This window comes from Pelodiscus sinensis, chromosome 1 (assembly GCF_052426305.1).
Source record: "Pelodiscus sinensis isolate ZL-2025 chromosome 1, ASM5242630v1, whole genome shotgun sequence".
Classification (NCBI taxonomy): domain Eukaryota; kingdom Metazoa; phylum Chordata; order Testudines; family Trionychidae; genus Pelodiscus; species Pelodiscus sinensis.
Window position 1 is genome coordinate 326,558,491 of NC_143052.1, and position 21,555 is coordinate 326,580,045.

At 41.2% G+C, this 21,555-nt stretch overlaps 1 protein-coding gene across 1 annotated transcript; it reads right to left on the reverse strand.

Moving 5' to 3' along the window:
• Positions 1-221: 221 nt before the first annotated feature.
• On the reverse strand, positions 222-20,093 carry ANGPTL5 (angiopoietin like 5). Its single transcript, XM_006110830.5, has 8 exons — positions 19,905-20,093; positions 18,145-18,292; positions 15,688-15,791; positions 15,004-15,097; positions 13,904-14,004; positions 9,546-9,666; positions 3,320-3,505; positions 222-1,526 (listed from the first exon to the last, which is right to left on the reverse strand). Exons 1-8 carry the CDS (start codon positions 20,001-20,003, stop codon positions 1,207-1,209), a joined length of 1,173 nt encoding a protein of 390 aa, XP_006110892.3. The 5' UTR covers positions 20,004-20,093; the 3' UTR covers positions 222-1,206.
• Positions 20,094-21,555: the final 1,462 nt, after the last annotated feature.

A 21,555-nucleotide genomic window follows, 5' to 3' on the forward strand; every position in this document is an offset into this window, starting at 1 on the left:
GCATTCTGAAACGACCACATTTTACTCTCACTTTTTACAGATGTAAATGATAACCTAAGGTGCAAAGTAATGAAGAGCGTGGTCCATAGACACCAATTTCTTAGGTTTACCGCATTGCTTACAATCTATATTCTTGACTAAAACTGAAGCAAAATGGGCTAAACAGGGACATATACTTTGTGCAATGATGATGCCACACTCTGAAACAACAAATGCACTTACAACGTTAATGTTTTATTGATAGTCCTACATTTTTACTGACAGAAAAAAATACAAACAATCCAGACTATTTAATAGGCACTCATACAGAGTGAAAGATGCAAGATCAGGTCCATATTTCCAAAAATTACAGTTTCAAAGACATTTTGAAATTCCTACAACTTCTGTTGATGATCATGCATGCATGCATTTTTTACTGAATTCACAATTTTAGGCCATTAAAAAAACCTCAATCCATTTTACATATTAAGGGCTCAATTATTACAGAAATCAAACATGCATCTGTGAATGCAAAACAGAGCCATAATTTGAGCATGGAAGTACAAATCACACCTGAAAATATTCTTCGCCATGTTGAGCCTGCTATAATGGGGCTCTTATTAAAGTTAGTGGAAGTCTTGCTTATGTAAGGATTGCAGGCTTCTGAAAATTTATGCCAGATAAAGGAAATCATGTGTTTTTCTAAAATTATCTTAATGACATATATGTGTTTTGCCACATTTTACTGATGATAGATTTTTTTCCTGATTGTTTCTTGGCAATTTAGATATGCAGAGAAACTAATTTCAAAAGTCAGCATTACTGTCACTTCAATATTTTTTTAGATTATGAAATGCAAAGATGTGTGTGTTAAAATGCTGCCACCAGTTCTGAGAATTTCATAAGAGGCAGTTGAAGAGAGATTAATGAATAGGAAAAGCCTTGTGCTCATATGATGAATACTACACCTAGGACCTTCTCATGCAAAGGTGAGGGTGCTAAACAACTGAGCTATATTGACATGCAGTAGTATAATAATATCATCAGACATAATTTCATAATGGAAATAAAATTGATTAAGTAATGCTGAAAAGTGCAATTAATAAAGTAGTACTGTATGTAAATGGCATAATTCATAACACTGGATTATTTAACTATGAGAAGCTTTCAGATCATGCTGATATATCAACAGCATACTTGCTAGAAGTACTATAATTCTATAGGCTGCTATTTGAAATAGGGATTATAGGTTCTTCTAATTTTCATTGAAACTGATTTAATTCTGACTGGTTTATTATTCTCTGTCCAAGTATCCCAATGAATCCCTGTAGCAAGAAACTTCCCTGTGAACCGATGAACACCATTAAGATTTGCAAGGCCACACTGATTGAACCACCAGCCAGTGTTATCACTGAAATTACTGCAACTCTTCACAGGCTGCTCTTGGATAGAGCATACTGGGTTACATCCATCATTATCAACATCAAATGTGCTGAAGGGCATTGCATACTGGTTATCTTCCTTGCTGTAACCCCGAAATGCATCCCCTGAGTGAAACAGAAGAAGAACCTGTCATAAACGTTAAGACAGTGATTTTTGTACCTAAACAAAGCCCTCTGCTTAATGTACAATTTGCATTTTTCTATTCTTGGATTTTAGAAAGCTGCATTTCTTCAAACATCCAGGATGATGTGCTATGACATTACACAACAATAGTAACAGGTAAGGGCATGTCTCCACTACAGAGATTGAAGCTGCCGCTGTCAATCTTCCAGGGTTCGAATTAGTGCGTCTAGTGAAGACACACTAATTTGAAATAAGAGGAGTACTCCGGCTGATGCTGGTAGTCCTACTTCCACAAGGAGTAAGGGAAGTCTAAGAGAGAGTCCCCTTCAACTTCCTGCAGTGTGAATAGCCCCAAAAGTTGAGCTAAGGTACTTGGAATTCAGCTATGTAAGGAATAGTTATTACTGAAACCAAGGGAATACTGAAAAATGCTGGAGAATGTGGAAAAAGTCAGAACAGATCAAGGCTTCAGAGTAGCTTTTTAACAATAAACACGTAGCATGCATATAATATAGAGCTTTCTGTCCTCAAAGACAGAAACAAGTGATGGGCAAACAGAGAAAAGAGGAGATTCAGATTTTCAGTGGTGGCCTCTAATTCTGAGTGCCCACACATCTTCAGCATGATTCTTCAGAGGTGCTGAGCAACCACAGCTCCAAGTGACAGCTGTTTCCATTTGAAAACTAAAATATGAGGTCACTTTCAAAATGTGGTCCTTTGTGAATGGCTCTGGGCCCCTAAGAGAGTTGGGATGTAAACTATGGTATAACACAGGAGTTCTTGACTACCAGTCCTGTACTTTAACATCAGGTTAAATAAAACAAAGGACAATCTACCACTGGCTACTTAGAGTGTGAAGAGAAGTGTCCAACCATCAGTACAGTTTTGAAGGAATACTCAGACATTTTAATAAATGTGAGGGGAAAACAAAGGGACTGAAATAAGATGAAGTGTACTGTAGGATTGTTAATAGAAAATTGAAATATCCCTTTACCTTTTTGGAATGGCCTTAATGCCTCTTAGGGAAGGTCTACATTACAGCCAAAGGAAAGCTTAAGGTACACAATTCCAGCGACAGTTGAGCTTTGGCACCATCCTCAGAGTGGGAGATCAATGGGGGAAATGCTCCTGTCAACTTCCCTTACTCCTCATGAGAGGGGGTGCCCTCAGTGTTCAATTTAGGGAGTCCGTACTAAACCCGCTAAATTGAATGCCGGAAGATCGACTGCTACAGCCCCAATCTTCCTGCAAGGATAAATGTGCTCTTAGATACAAGTAATTAAGTTGTGATTTCATTCACTACTTTTGACATCAATGGAAGTTCTACACACTCTGGGCCTGATCTGCTTTATTCAGTTTTTTCACCCTCAGCAGCATGGCATCTCCCCTCCTCCAATTGTCCATTAAGCAAGGTGACTAACATCTGAAAGACTCTCATTGACTTCAATAGGTTTTAGATCTGGCCCAGAACAGCTAAAGAATCAGACCCTTTACTATATTACACATCTCATTCTTGACCTGAATTTGCTCAGGTTCCTTTTTGGTGTGGGAAGGGTGGATTATGCCTAAAAAATAAACCTTGGTTGAACCAATCGCCATAGCATTAACAGTCACTCACTTTGAAAGCTTTAAAATTCATCTTGCACAGAAATAAAATATATTATAGAAAAACATAAATTAGAAATGGACATTTTTCACATTATCCTGACTAAATATTTCATCATCTCCATTGTTTTAGACAAATGTCTTGTAATACTTAAGAGCAGAGCCTTACCAGCATTTCCTGAATAACGCCCAAAATGGATTTTAAAAGAACATGCTTCATCCTCTAGCCAAAAGCTGTCATAAGATGCATAGGCATATGTGTCATCTTCAGATTCCAGACCCACATAAAGCATAAAACTTGTTGTTTTCTGATTTACTATATGAAAAACTTTCCTCAGTCCAAGCCAAAAGTCTCCTGAAAAAGAAAAATACTATAAACTTTTAATTATATATATACTAGCACATTTACCCTGAATTATTCAGGTCCAGAGGGGGGCTCAGAGCAAGGGGCTGGGAATATGAGGGGGTGAGGAGAGGCTCTGGGCAGGAGATTGTGTGTGTGTGTGTGTGTGTGTGTGTGTGTGTGTGTGTGTGTGTGTGTGTGTGTAAGAAGTTGGGCAGGGGAGCCAAAGCCCCATCTGAGAGTCATACCAATGCTACTTGCTATTCCCCTTCCTGTCCCTGTCAGGGAGCAAGAGCAAAAAGTGCACAGCTTGTTTGCTCTCTTCCTCCAGCCAAAGGGAGAAATGCAGCAAACTGTGCACTTTCCCCTTGTTCCCTGACAAAGGGAAACAAGCAGCAATATCCCTGTATGAATCTGGGGGTGTGTCTACACTACAAAGCTAGTTCGAACTAACGGACGTTAGTTCGAACTAACTTTCATAGGCACTACACTAGCGCTCCGTTAGCTCGAATTTAATTCCACGAGGATTAAGCCTAGTTCGAATTTACTAGTTCGAATTAAGGGCTGTGTAGACCCTTAATTCGAGCTAGTGGGAGGCTAGCCCTCCCCAGGTTTCCCTGGTGGCCACTCTGGCCAACACCAGGGAAACTCTTCTGCCCCCCTCCCGGCCCCGGACCCCTTAAAGGGGCACGGGCTGGCTACGGTGCCCGTGCCAGGTGCAAGCCTGCCAGCACCCAGCCGGCAGACCCTGCACCTGGCACGGATCGAGCCACCCACCCGATGCCCCCCAGCCCTCCCCCTCTTCCTGGGACCAGGCTGGCAGCTCCTGGGAGCTTGCCCAGGACCGCAAGAGGCGGGCACCCACCTGGGCTAGTGCGGACATCGTGGACCTCGTCCACGATCTCCGCACTAGGCACAGGAAAGTGGCCGGCTTGGGCAGGAGAGCTGCCAGCCTGGCCACCCAGGAGCAAGTGTGCATGAAAATCAAGGGGGTCCAGTGAGACCCCCGACCCTGAGCCCTGAGTTTACAATGGCCGTCCTGGGTCAGACCAAAGGTCCATCTAGCCCAGTAGCGTGTCTGCCGACAGCGGCCAACCCTAGGGACCCTGGAGGGGATGGACCGAAGACAGTGACCAAGCCATTTGTCTCGTGCCATCCCTCTCCAGCCTGCCACAAACTTTGGGCAGGGACACCACTCCTACCCCCTGGCTAATAGCACTCCATGGACCCAACCTCCATGACTTGATCTCACTTCGCTTTAAACTCTGTTCTAGTTCTATCCTTCACAGCCTCCTGCAGCAAGGAGTTCCACAGGTTGACTCTTTGCTTTGTGAAGAACAACTTTCTGTTACTAGTTTGAAGCCTGCTACCCATTCCTTTCCTTAGGTGTCCTCTAGTCCTTCTTTATGGGAACTAATGAAGAACTTTTCTGTATGCACCCTCTCCACCCAACTCCTGCTTTTAGAGACCTCTATCCTGTCCCCCCTCCGTCTCCTCTTTTCTAAGCTGAAAAGTCCCAGTCTCTTTAGCCTCTCTTCATGTGGGACCTGTTCCCAACCCCTGATCATTTTAGTTGCCCTCCCCTCTCCCAGCCTCTCTCTTCCCCTCTCCCACCTCCTTTTCCCAGTCTCCCCCAGTTTTGTTCAATAAAGAGAGATTCTATTTTTGACCACACGTTTTCTTTATGTTGTACATCAGGAAGGGGGGCTAGGGAAGGGTAAGTGGATGGAGGTGAGGGAGGAATGGGGCACGAGCCCCCGATGGGGAGGACTGGGCTGGCTCTGTGGGCTTTTGGGGTGGAACCTCTCCTGCAGCCCCCCGATTGTCCCCTCTCCCCAGATGGCAGCCTGCGGCAAGTGCAGCCGGGCTGATGGCCGAGTGCTGTGATGTGCCCAGTGTGAGTACTCCGGGCAACCCAAGCCAGGACTGCTTTGCAAGCAGGGCACCCCTGAGAACTGTCTTTCCGGGGTGGGGGTCGGGACCCTTTAAGCACAGCCCTCGGCTAGCCTGAGACAGCATCTCCACGCTCTAAGTCCTCCTCTGATGCCCTGCCGGCACTGCTTCCGGCCATCCTTAAGCCTGGTTCAGGGTCCAGTTAATGTGGACATGCTAGTTTGAATTAGCAAAACGCTAATTCGAACTAGTTTTTTAGTTCTAGATCCGTTAGTTCGAATTAGCAAAACGCTAATTCGAACTAGTTCGAATTAACTTAGTTCGAATTAACTAATTCGAACTAAGTTAGTTCGAATTAACATTGTAGTGTAGACGTACCCTCGGGGAGGGCTTCAATCCCCCCCACCTTCTCTAAAGGGTGGCTGAGGGTGGGAGTCTTAGGACTGGGGCAGTCCTGGATTGGGGGGGAGGTAAGCCCCTACCCAGAGCCTTTCACCTGCTTGGTGTTCTGCTTATTTATGAGAAGCGATCCCATTAAAGGCACAGCCCATTTTCCTGACCCAATCAAACCCTTGCATTGCTCTAAGTTATGATAAGAGGAAGCAGTATACCAAATCTGATGTTTAGAAGGAGTTCCTGAACAAACAGACAAACAAAAAAACAGAAAAACAGACAAACACACGCTCTCAAATATATACTAGATATTTATAAAGTAAAATTATCTCTTCCATTTTTTCCACTCTAGTTCCCTTCCTGGACCAAAAGTAATGAATATCGTGCTGGTTCAAAGGAACATATTTATTTAAAAGGTTTAGCAAGAAGGAGAAGGTTCTCTAGTTCATCATGGAAATCCATGATTTCTATTCTTCTGTATACATTTCCTTATTCAGGGCTGATCTACATGAACACGGTAAGTAGATCTAATGATTTCCCATTGACATAGTTTCCCCTCTCTTACGTAGGTGGAATTATAGATTCTGACTTCCCCTGCCGGACCCATCCTCTGCCCCTATCCCAAAGTTCCCACCCCCACACTACCCTTTCTCCCAACCCTGCCCTGTCTCTTCCATACCTCATTCCCACAATGTACCTCATTCTCCATCCTCTCCCTTCCTTCTGGTGTTTCCTGAATACTGCAAAGCTGCTGTTTGCAGCGCTCCAGAAGCACTGGAAGAGCTGGTCAGTAGGGGCCACCAGGGGGTGAAAAGTGCTTGGGGAAAGGGATAGAGAGGGAGATGGCTGCTGGTGTATGCTTAGTACCCACTAAGTTTTCTCTGTGAGTGCTCCAGCCCCAGAGTACTCATGGAGTTATTGCCTATGAGTGGGATACAGATATTGACAGGGGAGCACTCTCCTATCAACTTAGCTTGTCTTCACCAGACCCACTAAATCAATACCACTGCATCGATTAAAATGGTGCCAATTTAGCCAGTAGCGTAGACATGGTCTAAGTGATAAATATATAGATGCAAGTATACATGGCAGGTGTACCAAAAATGGGGTGGATTATGGACATGCCCACATATAACTGAGTGTCAAGCTTAATAGTAACATTGCTAAATGTTAGAGTGCATCGAATCTCTAGCTGCCTTACAACCATGTCCCATTAAAAACGGGATGGATGGTGACTCACCCATTGCAGGGAGGAAGGAGTGAGTTATGTCTGGGTCATTGTTGCTTGGCAGATTTAGCACTCCACACCCAGAAGTTTCTGGATTTGGGTGTGGTAATTCTGGGTTTGCCCAAATAGGTTCCATGTTGCTAGGGTCAGATGTCATAAGAGCAAGTGGTCAGGGCAGCTGTTTTGCATGGGGGCATCTGCCCCAGGTGAGTTGGGAAAAGCTGAGCTTAGGAGCAGAGACTAGACTGTTGTCCCTAACTTTGGAGCATTTTTCAGAGATTTTTTGTTTGTTTGTTTTTACCTATACACTTAACTGAGTGGTTGGTAATCTGACTAGCTAGCAGTGATTTCAGCGGAGGAAGAATCTGCCTGGATTCCAACTGAAAAATCCTGCAAGCAAGTGAAAGGAAGATGTTTTAGGCACAGCAGACTGTATAGATTTGGTGATCAAAAACTCTGAGGCTTAGATGAACTCAACCTAACCTTTGGGGAACTCTCAATTTCTTCTCATTGTGTTTCTATGGGGACTGAACTGTTCAGATTTGAATTTGTTTTCTTTAACTATGAAGATAATGTGTGTGGATTATGAAATAACCATGTTATACTGTAAAAATTAGATTATTATTTGTTTCTTTATCATAGAATTTTATAAAGTTGTTTAATTAAATTCATTTCTTTAGCTCAATTTGAGACTTGAATGTCAGGAGTTTGGCCCTGTGCTATCCTTTCTGAAAAGCTTTAGAGATTGAATGCTGGGTCTCCAGCTACTTTACTATGGGAGTTGGGGTTTTATTGTTTTAGGTACTGGAGAAGGGCTATGAAGTGAACTCTAGCGCCACCCAAAAGTTACAACCGCACCTGAAAAGACCTAAGGAATAAAGACTGAAGTGGGCGGGATGAGAGAGGTAGGAAAGAAGGAAGCCTGCCTATGTATGGAAGCTTGGTGTGTAGTTTGTATTATCTAGTAGGACGAGACACTGCTTGATGCAAATCCTATCAAACTTAGAGAATTTACATGGTTTTTTGTTTGTTTCCTAGGTAATCTTCTTTGAGCTGTACCTCTATCACTTAAAATCTATCTGAAATTGATATATCTATTTTATATTTTACCTAAAAAAAAGTGTGGTTTGAGTCAGTTGCTTGGAGAAAAATATCAGCTCAGTTAACAATGGCTTGCATGTATTCCATGTTACACTGAGAGAGTGGCAGACTGGATAATATCAGTCAGGTTTCTGACCAGGACAAAATGGTACCACTCTGGGCAGGGCTGGACCACAACATTTTGGCACCTGAAGCAGGGAGCTCAAACCCCATGCCACCTTTTCTCCTGCCTGCCTGTTATGTCTCTTATGCCCTCCTTCCTCCAGCACAGCACTCCACCATCTCTGTGCATCTATAGCAGAGAGAATACATATGCGCCAGCAGCAAACACAATTTTCTACACTCTGGGTCCTAGTGGTACCCCCCACAGCCTGGCACCTGAGGCGGACACTGGTAAGGCCAGCCCTGGATCTAGGGTCCCCCTAGACTGAGAAGCTGAGGAGACTTCTTCATGTAACTACAACTGCATGGGTCCCTACCTGTGTAAAGGTTTGTGTGAGTGGAGGCCTGGGAGAGATCTGCAGCTTGTCACAGCAGCACAGTGTGAGGAGCCCAGGCTGGTGAGACAGAGGGCTCAGTGGTACCCCAGTTCCAGGTCGCACTCCAGGGTAGCCCATAATAGGTGTGACACCAGCATTAGGACAGCCTGATTGGGTCCAAAGCCCTTCTTTACATTTACATTTTACACAGACACACAAACCAATAAACTATATGAAATATATAGTAGAAAATAGCTGTCCCTTTCTCCACCTCTGCCCACTGCTGGCCCCTTGGGGTTATAGCTATCCTGGTCCCCATCTCTGTCCCCTTGCTGCCACTCTGTGGTCATTCTTCAGTATAACTGTCCCTCCTCCCAGACCCCTTCCTTTCCATTTTATGAGAAACAATCAAATTCTGGGCACATCCCATTGTCTTGGCACAATCAAACCCTTGCGTTGCTTTAAGGTATGGTAAGAGGAAGCTGCATACCAAATTTGGTGGTCTTAGGATGTGTCTAGACTACAGAGTTTTGTCGACAAAAGTCCACTTTTGTCGACAAAACTATACCTGCGTCTACACTACCGCTGAGTTCTGTCGACATAACGTCGACAGGACTCAGCAGTTTTGTCGACGCTGGTAAACCTCATTTTACGAGGCATAACGCCTTCTGTCGACAGAGTTCTGTCGACAGAAGGTGTCATTGCATGTAGGGTTGTGTTTAGACTACAGGGTTTTGTTGACAAAGCAGCTTGCTTTGTCGACAGAACTGAATGTAGTCTAGACGCTCTTTGTCGACAGAAGCTTTGTCGACAATATCTGTCGACAAAACTTCTGTCGACAAAACCCTGTAGTCTAGACGTACCCTTACCCTTTACCATTTAGGAGGAATTCTTGAACAAACAGACTAACAGACAGACAGACACACATTTCTAAAATATATAGCAAGAAGATTAGTACCTGAAAGATCTCCAAATCCATCTAGGTATTCTGACCAATTTCTTTGGAAGTCAATTATTCCATCAGTTCTTTTCTGAATCACAGTCCACCCACCTCCTTTAAAATCCATATCACATAGAACCTAAAACAGAAATGTGAATGGCTAAAGAATATTCTCTAATGAACCTCTTACTTTTAAAAACCAGGACATTCAGAATTTTCTAAAATAGCATCCCCTTAAAATGTATCAGCAAAAGTACTCTTGAGATAAAAGGCTGGAACCAATAATGTTGCACCTTACATATACATGAATAAATATATTATCAAATATGTTGTGGGAAGTATGTGTATAGACACAGACCCACACACTAGTAAACATTCTACTTTGCGGGTATTTATATCAGTTTGAATTGAAAATATCTTGCCGTGAGTGTGTATTAAAATGTGCCCATGAAAGCTCATGATATTATCTACATTTTTTGTTAGTCCCTATGGGTATGTCTACACTAGCCCCCTAGTTTGAACTAGGGAGGCTAATGTAGGCATTCGAAGTTGCAAATGAAGCCCGAGATTTAAATATCCTGGGCTTCATTTGCATCTTCCCGGGCGCGGCCATTTTTAAATCCCCCTTAGTCCAAACACTGTGCCCGCGGCTACACGCGGCACGGAGTAGGTAGTTCGAATTAGGATCTCTAATTCAAACTACGATTACTCCTCGTGCAACCTGGTGCAAGCCAAGAATGAGCCAGGCTGCTGGCCAGCTTGCTAAAAAATTTACTGGTGGGGACTGGAGGAATGCATGTCATCTACAGCATTAATCTATAAGCTTTTGCTTATTAGTTAATTGGTTAATCAACTACACTATTACTTATCTAGCTACAGGACCATTTTTTGTTTATTACGTTTTTTCAGTTATAGACTAACATGGTTACCCCTCTGAAACTTGAAATATTTCAGCAGTATTTTGTGCTTTTTCCTCCTTTGCTTCTTACTGACCCTCTTAAGTTACTTTTTCAAATAATTTATCTGAAATTTCTTTTGTCTTTTCTAGTATTGTTTGTGATGCATGCGAAAAACAGACTCCTATCTGAAGGACTCACCAGGTATAGGAAGTAAAGAGTTTATTTTCAGACACATCAGCAAAATGCATATGAGATCATATTCCCCAGTAGAGAATATCACATCATATGCTACATTTTCTCCTGGCATTCAAAACCTTTTGAACCCCAACTAACCCTGACTCAAATATTGGTAAACTCACCCATTGTCAAGGCCTGTGTGAACTAAAGACATTTTTCAAATATTTCCTACCACATCTAATGCTATTTCAGCTGCCCAGGTTTTATTAACATTTGGAACTCTAAAGAAGAACAATGTGCCCCATTTTAAGCACTGCATCATCTAATCTTGTTAAAAGAAAGTCTGATTATTACAGGACGGTTGCAGATAGTGACCTGTTTACCTCAGTGTTCCCAAGGTTACTAACACTAATGAAGCCGAACTCCTTAGAGATGTAAGTCTGTGTAAGTACTCATGACAACAAGAGTAAATACTGAGTACAATGTAGTTGCTTAATAATTGATAACAATAAAAGCAAAGGAAGGAGTCCTACAGTGAGTTTAATAAATTGTCTCCATGTTCTGCTGAGTGAAAGCAGAGGAAAGTTTATGAGCCTTAGCTGTGCCACAGCATCATCCAACACAGCAAAGGAAAAGAGTTGTAATGTTGACCCCCTTTGCCACTTCCAGAGCCTAAGTCTGGATGGGAGCCAGCTTCGATCTCAGCACAAACTACAGCAGCCTCGGGACTGCACTGTGATGCACACAGCTACTGATGGTCCCATGTAACTTCTCCTGCAGCCAGAGTCTGCAGGAACACTGCAGCATTCTAGCCAGGACCTCTTTCCTCTGAAAATGTCCCTTCTGTGGGAGCCAAGAGGAGGAGGGCATAGAGCTCACCATGCTAACTCTACAAAACTTGGAGATTCCTGAATCCTTGGGGACCTGAGTAAATCAACTTCCTGGATACTTTGAGCTGGCCATAACCTATGGAGAGAAAGCACAATGCAGAGGCTAGACCAAGTCAGACCTGTTTCTGGGAAAACCACAATGAACTACAGGGACAACTTAAAAGCCCCAATCTGAAAAGAGAGGACATAAAGAGGCAATGGCCTGAGAGCTTAATGGCTTTCCTAGAGAAGACCACAGGAGGGAGACAAAATACAGTCACTCCAAAACTGTGACAAGGCTCCAGCCTGGACCAGCCATATAGGAGAACTAGACAGTCACTTAGGATGCCTAACTTTAAGGGGCACCAAATTAGACAGAAGTGAGTAATTTTCTCTAAAAATATATATTAATTCTATCAAGTGAAGCCTGTCATTGACCAGGCAAAGTCACTTTGTGTAGATTATACTTATAGGAATGTTCAATAAATTAAATATATGTAAAAGACTATTTTATTAATGTGCTTGCAAAAAGGAAGTAAAAGTACAGTTTTAAATTTGTAGGATTTCAACTTCAAGCATTATTCATTTTATTGAATAATTACAATACATGGTAAATTTGAATTAGAAACTCGTAAAGTTTCCATTACCCTTTTCATAACTAATTTGAATTATTTTGTGATTTATAACAGTAAAAATTTTCTTTGCACTAAAATGATGACAGTTGAATAGGTGACTTGATTTTAATTTTTGTTAGCAAATATTTGTTATGAACTCTAATAATAACAGACATGCCTTTTTTCCAATGAAAAACAATAATAATTATTTAAATCTTTCACCCAGCATATTCAGGTGTAAAAAGTAGTGCATTTAGCTAATTTAAGTGGCAGGATTGTTTATGCAAAATGTGGTATCTGTAGGTAATCATAAAGTGTGACTTTATTTTGCACAAACAGATCCACAAACAAACTCTTCAAAATATATAATAGATGTTATCTCTTCTAAGTGAAAATGTCAAATATTGTACTTGTAAAACAGTGCATCATTGCCATGTTAGAAGTTGAGTTATATTATTTATTTCATAGCTGTGTATGGGAAGGATAGCTCAGTGGTTTGAACATTAGCCTGGTATTCCCATGATTGTCAGTTTGATCCTTAAGGGGGCCATTTAAGAATCTGGGGCAAATCTATCAGGGATGGTACTTAGTCCTGCTGTGAAGAATTTGTATTGTGTTGGACTTGAAAAATTTGGTAAAAGGTTTTTAACAAAATTGTAAAAGGAAAATCACAAGTACTTGTAACATTAAAAGTTTGTATTTATTTTAGACTATTACTGTGAAAGTAATAGTAAAGCCCTGATTTTCAAACACAGGACTGCTAATGTTACCAAATACCACTTAACAGATATATTCCTTTCTGTGCTAACTGTAATAATGTTTGATAATAATAGAAATTCTGGCCTTCTGTTTAATTTTTTTAAATAGTTTTAAGTGAACGTTGAAATGATAAGCAGTATTATAAAGAACTCAGCTACTATGCTGATGGAGCCATATAAAGTACCTAAGACAGGGATGAGCAATAATTTTTTACCGGGGCCAGTTCAGAAATTGTTGAAGTAGCCCTGGGGTGCACCAGAAGGGGCAGGGCCTCAAGTGGAAGGGACAGGGACAGGATATTTCCCTGCTTCCCCACCCATAGACTCTGATTGGTCTGGGGTTGGGGGAGTGCATGAAGTCTTTGCCCCCCCACTAAGGTTCGCCCTAGGTGCCCATGCCCCTGGCGGTGGGAGGAGACTTTGCACACTTCTCCTTCTGCCCCCAAGCCAATAAGGGCTTGGGGGTGGGGGACCATGCAAAGTTTCCTCCCACCCTGCCAGGAACACATGGCGCATAGAAGCGCCGTACGTTTCTTGTATGGGGGGGGGGACAAGGCAGAGGAAACTTTGCATGCTCCCCCACCCTCAGGCCAATAAGGGCTTATGGGTGGGAGGGGGCATGCAAAGTCTCCTTCTGCGCTGCCAGGAGTGCATGCCATTTCTAAGCGCCGCACGCTCATTGCAGGGCAGAGGAAACTTTGTGCTCTAATTGGCCTACGGGCAGGGAAGTGTCAGGGCCACTGCGGGCTAGATCAACCTGCTTGGTGGTCCGGACCCGATCCCCAGAAGCCTTTTTTGCCCACCCCGACCTAAGAAAGTAAGTTTTCTTACAGGAGGTTTTCGCTGTACATGAAAGGAGAGAATATGGCCCTATAACTGAAATTATTTTCTTTGTTGGAATTGAGAAAGATTTGAAAATTGTAATTATGGCAGAGCCATTTAGATGGCTCTTAATATAATTCTTATTCACAATGAGAAATAGCCAAGGAAAATACTTCTAAGTTATTAAACATATATGTATTCTCAAGTGAAGCCCAATATCTGAGATAATTTTATTACCTCATAAGCGTAATTTGATCCTTCTGGATGGATTATGTACAGACCGCTCGGAGTTTTTGAAACAGAACCTATGGTATCTTTAATATCAGTGCAATCCAGTCCTAGAGAATAAATTATTCAATGTAATTTAGGATAAGCATTGTAATAATAAATACACATTCTACAAAAGGAAAGCACTTAGCTGTAAATGTATGAATGATCTCAAATTAAATTTCATTGTTGAGTAAAACATAATGTATCTTTTATCAGAGATTTATTTAGAAAATAATAATTAGAATTCCCTGGAATATAGTAAAGTCAGAAATATTGAAAGAATGGAGAAAAACGAACTTTCCACACACGAAATATTAGGTACAGTAGATCTTTCTAACTGTAACTATCACTGTATAAAAGACTACACACCATGGGTATGATCCTGCAGATCTTACTCAGGCAAAGGTGACTTAATGGAAGCTTTGCCTGAGTAATGACTGCAAGATAAATCCCTTTATGCAAAGCAACTACTGAACCCCACTTGCAAAAATTTAGATTTATAGGATTGAAAGGATTTTTAAATTATCATATGTCAAAAATATTTTGCTTACAAGTATTGGGACAAATCCAGATTGACTTACTCAAGCAAGCAGCCTCATTGAAGCCAATGGAACTGCTTAGAAATGAAATTCCTCTCCCTGGAAGCATCAGCACGAGGAGGTCTTAAGCACAATTCAAGTCTTATATTTGACCAGATGCACAGGCATGAATTTCACCCAGTGTGAATAAGTAAGCAGGAGTTTGCAAGAGGCTGAACCACCCTGCACTCCCAATCTGAAGAAACTCAGCACCTCACAGGATCAAGCCCTCTGTAACAGCAAACCTGATATTTTCCACAAATATTATCTATCTGGCATAAGTTTTCATAAAAAGATTCCAAAGTACTTTTGCAAAATTAAGATGTTAAAATAATTCACAAGTTTTCCAAAGCTTATGCAATACAAATAATTTCTGAGTAGTTATTATAAATCCCATACCTTCTTGACTTGGCTTTTCTCATTTCCTTATCAGGACACTTATAAAGATAAAAGGAAACAATGTAAAGATTAAACAAAAAAATCCCTTACCATGAGACTGAACTGCTCTGTAAGGAAGTGGATCCAAATGTTTTCTCAAAACTTCTGCATTCAAAAGAAGGACCCTGTTCATAAGTTCATTCACCTATACATTTAGAAGTAAACAAGAGTTTAAATACACTCAGACAGGAGCACTAAGATTTGAATAAGGACTTGCTCCTTCCCTCATACTGATATTCTGTAGTTCATTTCTGTGATGCATGGTGATGCACACTTTGCATATCCATAGGCCATGCTGACTATCTGATTTTCCAGTGCATTACATTTGGGTAACTATTTAGGACTTGCATTACATTTGGGTAACTATTTAGGACATGCATCTGACGAAGTGGGTCACGAAAGCTTATGCTCCTACACTTCAGTTAGTCTATAAGGTGCCACAGGACTCTTCGTCGCTTTTGCAGATTCAGACTAACACGGCTACCCCTCTGATATTTAGGACTTGATACAGCTGACATTTAAGTCATGAGAAATTTTTCAGTGGACTCCAGTGGGACTTGGTCTGGGACCTTATATCTATGCAAAGTGAGTGTACAGTGGTTGTAAGACACTATCAAAGCAGAATAGTAGTGTTTTACATGCCATAAATATTTGGATTTACCTCAGTGACATAATAACTATTAATGTGCATCCTAAATGAAAGGAGATGTTAATATTATAAATAAAAATTAGTACCTGATTAGAAAGATAATCCAAAGAAGATTGCTGATCATCCATCATATTTCTTACCAGTTTTTTTGTACTTCTTGCATATTCAACAAGAGAGTTCTGCAAATTTCCTAGAAAAAAAAGTTATTGCTATTCACTATAATATTAAAACTGAAGAACCATTATAAACTGTCTAAATGTCATACTTATTTTGTAAAATTTAAGTGAACACTGCAGAGGTCTCATTTTAGAGTGCTTAAATGAGACCTAAATGGTACATAAGCTCTGGACTAGGCCTTCTGCTGACATGAATTGGTATAGCCCCATTGACCAGTGGAGCTGTGCCCATTCAGCAGAAGATCTGTCTGCAAGGCTTTCTGCCCAAGGATGAATCTCACCCTTTTATAGCATTATTAGATACCAACATAAATGATTCCTTAGAAATAAAAATGCAAATGAGAAAAGACAGATATATATCTAAATTTCTTCATCCCCATAGCAGTCATGTTGATAGGCACTCCCCATAGCACTCGTGATTCTGGGCTTTGTTCACATGTCAATAGATCTCAATGTAAGACAGGGTATGTCTACACATCAAAGTTAATTCAAAATAACAGCCGTTATTTCAAATTAACTTTACTAGCATCTGCACAGCCAAACCGCTATTTTGAAATAAATTCAAAATAGTGGAGCACTTATTTCAAATTTGGTAAACCTCATTCTATGAGGAATAATGCCAAATTCAAAATAGCTAATTCAAAATAAGTGCTGTGTAGACACTTATTTCAAAATAGGGGGCCTCCAGCCTTCCCATGGTGCCCTGGTGGCCACTCTAGCCTCAAACGAAAACACTCCTCTCCCTCTCCTCCCTCCCCAGAGCCCTTAAAGGGGTTGACTCTGGACACAGTGCCTGTGCCAGCTCCAAGCCTGCCGGCCCAGAGCCAGCAGTCACTGCCCCTGACTCAGTGGCGCCAAAACATGAGCCAGCAAGCCACTAGCAGCCAGCCCTCTGCCACTACCCAGGAGCAGTCTGACAGCTCCCAGGAGCCTGCCAGGGAATGGAGAAGGCGGGCACATTCCTGGTCCAGGGTGGAGATCAGGGTGGACCTTTCTTAGGTTTGGGGGGGATGCCCCCAACATCCATGATCTCCGCACTAGATGGAGGAATGCGGCCATCTATGGCAGGATAGCTCCCAGCCTGGCCACCAAAGGCCACATGTGAACCCAGGAGCAGGTTCGCATGAAAATCAAGTTGGTCAGGCAAGACCCCCAACACTGAGCCCTGAGCTTCCCTTCTCCCTTCTTCCCTTTGCTTTCACCCTTCCAGCTCCCTCCTCCCAGGTTTCTCCCTCCCCTCTCCCACCCTCTTTCCTCCCCTCTCCCACCTCCTTTCTCCAGTCTCAACAGTTTCATCACCCCCCCTCAGTTTTGTTTGTGTTGATGAAAGTGCGTGTATTTTATTTTATTTGACATTGGGAAGGGGGGCTGGGAGGGTAAGTGGAACGATGTGGGTGACGAATGAAGCACATGCCCCCAGTGGGGCAGACCAGGGAGGCTCTTTGTGCTCCTCAGGGTAGAAGCTCTCCTGCAGGGCCTCCTGGATACTGACAGCCCCCCGATGGACCTCCTGGATGGCAGCCTGCAGAAAGTGCAGCCAGGCTCGCAGCAACACATTCACAAGAAGCACCAGAGTGCCCAGGGGCAGCTCCGGCTCCATGCTGCAGAGTGCTGTGGTGTCCTGAGTGAGGGCAATCAGAACACGCAGAGACACAAATGCTTTGCTGTCCCTCATCGAGGTAGACAAGCAAGCAGGGAAAGCTGAGAACCAGCTGCCCAGGGTGGAGGTCCCTTTAAGCACAAGTCTCAGATAGCCTCAGGCAGCAGCCACACAAATAAACTCCTGACCTGATGCCCTGCTGGACCAGGTTCCAGCTGGCCTTCAATGCAATTCAGTGTCCACTTAGTGTGGACAAGCTGTTTCTAAATAACAAAATGCTATTTCGAAATGCATTTTGTATGTAGATGTGTTATTTGAAAATAAGCTATTTCGAATTAACTATTTTGAAATAAGATATTTCAAAATAACACTGTAGTGTAGACATACCCACAGAGAGAAAACAAATAAGGTATGTTAATATGGTCCAGAAAAGTCAGAGACCTGTTAGAATATTGTGTGGCATATTGCTGCAGGCTTTGCAGAGTTGACAAGGAAGGGGAGAGAGCACAAGAAATCCTCTTCCAACTGGGTATATGCAGAAAGGATAGCCACTGTCTCAGCCCTTTTATGACCATCAGTAAATCCTCTGCCAAGTGCCTAAACAGAGTAGCAAGGCATGGTGCTGGCCCATGTGCTTGGGAAAAATTAAAGTACATATAGTTTACTATAGGTACATTGATCATACGTGAGTTTGTGGATTTTCTTAGAATCATAGAATCATAGAATACTAGGACTGGAAGGGACCTCGAGAGGTCAAGAATACATACTGCACATGTAATGTTTTTCTCCTCTTAACATTTTAGCTTGAACATCACATGGTACAAGACATTGTTCCTTTTGTTTTGTAATATCTGTTGGTGTATTTTCCTCTGTGGTCTTAGGCGTTGTTTCCACAACCCTGCCATTGGATGTACCCTGTTATATCAAATAATGAAAGACCTATTAAATTTTGAATTTGACTTTATATCCTCTTCTTAAAAATGAAAGACAATAATTTGCCAGCAAGTAATTCAAAGCAAATACCATAGAGATTTGAGCCCAGTCCTGCAAGGTACTATGGAATATTCCTGTTTAGCAGTCCCTCGGATGATTGAGCTAGAAGTTAGACTTTTTAAAACAATCTTAAAAGGCTACTAAGTTAATCAACTCTACCCACCTATTTAGTCAGTTCATATTTACAATCAAATACCACATCAGCAAAATATCTGTAATTCCCCTGAAGCAGAAAGTTTAAATGGACTCTAGCAACTTGAAATCTAGTCAATTCTAAACAAAGAAGGGGGTCAAAAACAGTTTTAAGGCAGTCTCCTCCTAGGGTATTGTGGTTGTACATTAACATTTTCACAATTTTAAAATGTTTTTCACTCCCCTTTTGCACTGTGAAATCCACACTGTCAACAAGGAAAACTGATTATTCACAGTTCTGTCAAAGTAAACAATTTGAAAAGATGTTTTTGCTGTCCCTTTGTGCTATCTGATAACCATAGGTGTAACAATATAGGTTAAATACTCAAAAGTATGTTGCATGGTATGCTGTCTTGCAGAAAAGGAAAAAAATGTAATTGACTTTTCATATGTTTTCTCCACGTTTCCTTTTTTTTTGCCCTCTAAAGAGTGATGTTTTAAAATGTCATTGTTTTGTTAAGACACTGTATTGTGATTGTGTTGTAAAACACAACTCTTAAAAGTATTAGGATTTTAAAAGAAAAACTAATTTATTCTTGAATATTTCTGCAGCATTTTTGCTCCTCTGGTACTGCTTCAGATTCCTCCCTCTGACACTAGCACAGCAATGGCATAATACTGAATATGTTTTTCATTGGCACCTGTTTTTTCATTTTTTTAAGTGAAAGCAAAAATTACAAAAGACTGTGAATGCACAGATCTTAGAAAATCTCTAGAATTAGTAGTGGTATCTTGTGTCTCCTGAGAAGATTGTATCTTTCTTGGTGCAGATTTCACTCTTTTAGTTGAAAATAATCACAAAGTGAAGCAAGAAATGTTATGTAATCAGATCACTTGAAATAGAGTTTTGGTCCAGGATTTTATCCTGGCTACCAATCAGGCTTTTGGTATTAACCAGCATTCATGTTCAAATAAACGGGGTCAGTCTATTATTTTAACCAGCATTTATATAAAAACAAAAGCAAACATGCAGCCAAATTATTTTTAAAAGGATCAGATTCTGATCCCAAGTATATAGATTAAATCTGTATTATTCTACCGAACCACATGGAGTTACTCTGGAATTACACTTGTGCAAATGAAATTAGAAAATGACCAAAGATTCAAAACTGAAATAACACTCATTAAGAGGAATGTCTCTGTGTTCCACCACTATTAATGAACTAATGTTGTTGCTGTGATTTTAATACTTTTTTTTATTTCTCTGAAGACACAACTTATCTAGAGATCATAGTCCTTCTAGGGTAAAACAATCTACATTTTAAAAGCACCACTCACTCTTCAGAGCTTCTATTCATTTGCATTAATTATCTTATCAAATCAACATAATTGAAAACCTTACCTTAGTAGAACAGTGTCTGACGTTACCTAGCGCAGTTTTTCCTCCACTGAAAAAAATTATATTTAAACAGATTAATGAAGTTGCACTAAACTGAATCATCTTTCACTTGAAGAAATGCAAACGCTTCAAAAGGTTTCAAATTTCTGTGGAAAGGATTATTCACTATGAAATCCTGAGTTAAGTATTTGGGAATGTGTCCTGCACAAACAGCAGCCAGCACATTAGCCCTTTTCTGCTTAGATTTAATAAATCACATTTTATTCATAGAATAAAAGATTTATATAGTGCACTTAATACAATGTTTTGATTCTGAAAGCAATTACCTCTTAGTGCCTTCCTATGACACAACTAATGTGTTAATATTTACACTGTAATAGGATAGTGACAGGTTTTAGGATATGTTGTCCTTAGAACATGCTTATTTATATTTAGTGGGCTGGACAAGTTGAAAAATGATTAATTTGTTTTTCAATCCTTTTATAAACACTTTTACCTAGAAAAACACTGTACATATTTTTGCATTAGCAGTTAAGGAAGCAGCTTCAGAATACAGTATATAGGTATTCTGGTTTTAAATTAAAACCGATAAAAATGTACTGCAACAAAAAATCTGAGATTGGGTTTTTATAAAAACTTACTATTTGTGCTACGTTTAAAATTGTTTGTAGAGAGGACTGGTCCCTTTTTACAGATCCCTCAAACTCATTGAATGCACATCTCTAGGACTAAAAATACTTCGGACCAGTTTTAAAATAGTTCAAGGGAATTTTTACTCCTAAAAAATTGTACCACAGTGGATATGCCTAAAAATCTGAAAAAACAGGAAAACAAAATCTTCGTGATGGGGGAGGGAGGAGGAGTGCTCAAAGATTTAAAAGGACAGGACATCACATTTGTTCATCCTATTTTTAAAAGCTTTCTAAACAACATATACATTATTGTTTACATGTCTAATGTGAAACACTGAATAATTAAAAGATGTGGGTGGACTATCACAGATTCTTAAACTGCAAGGGACTATTCTACCTGAAACATCTACTGACTAAACAATTTATAAATTCAGGTGGACAACTTGTTTTTTGCACTCTCTTGGGATAACATGATGACCTTAGTACTAAAGTGTCCTGAATAACAGGAACAGTTAGTAATATGAAATCAATTGGATGGTGAGCTCTGCATCTCCCTTCCCTCCTCCCTGGGCTCACCAGCTGGGCTCGGCAGCCTCCGTCTGCCCCATAGACTTCTGTGGCTCCTACCCCGCTGGCTGTGAGCTCTGCTTCACTGAGGGGTCTGGCACCTCTTCTGGCTTCCCACCTCAGCTTGCTGCGGTCACTGGTGCCCCGTGGGTTCCCCTATCCTGCTAGCCTGCCAGCCGGCTCCGCTCCCAGCTGCCAACAACCTCTGTGCAGGGATTCTCTAGTCCAGCAACACCTGTGGTTCTGTTGGACAACAGATGTTGCTGAATCAGAGAGTCCTGGACCACAAAGATTCAATCTGTACTAAAGTTTCTTCCATTGGTTTCTCCATGCCATTAGGAAAAATATGGGAAAGAACTGAACTGACTCTGTGTGAGGAAGCATCATAAAACAATTGTAATTTTAGTGAAGCATCAAAGTGCATAAAACCCTTGGCTCATGTCAGCAGTTTCTTT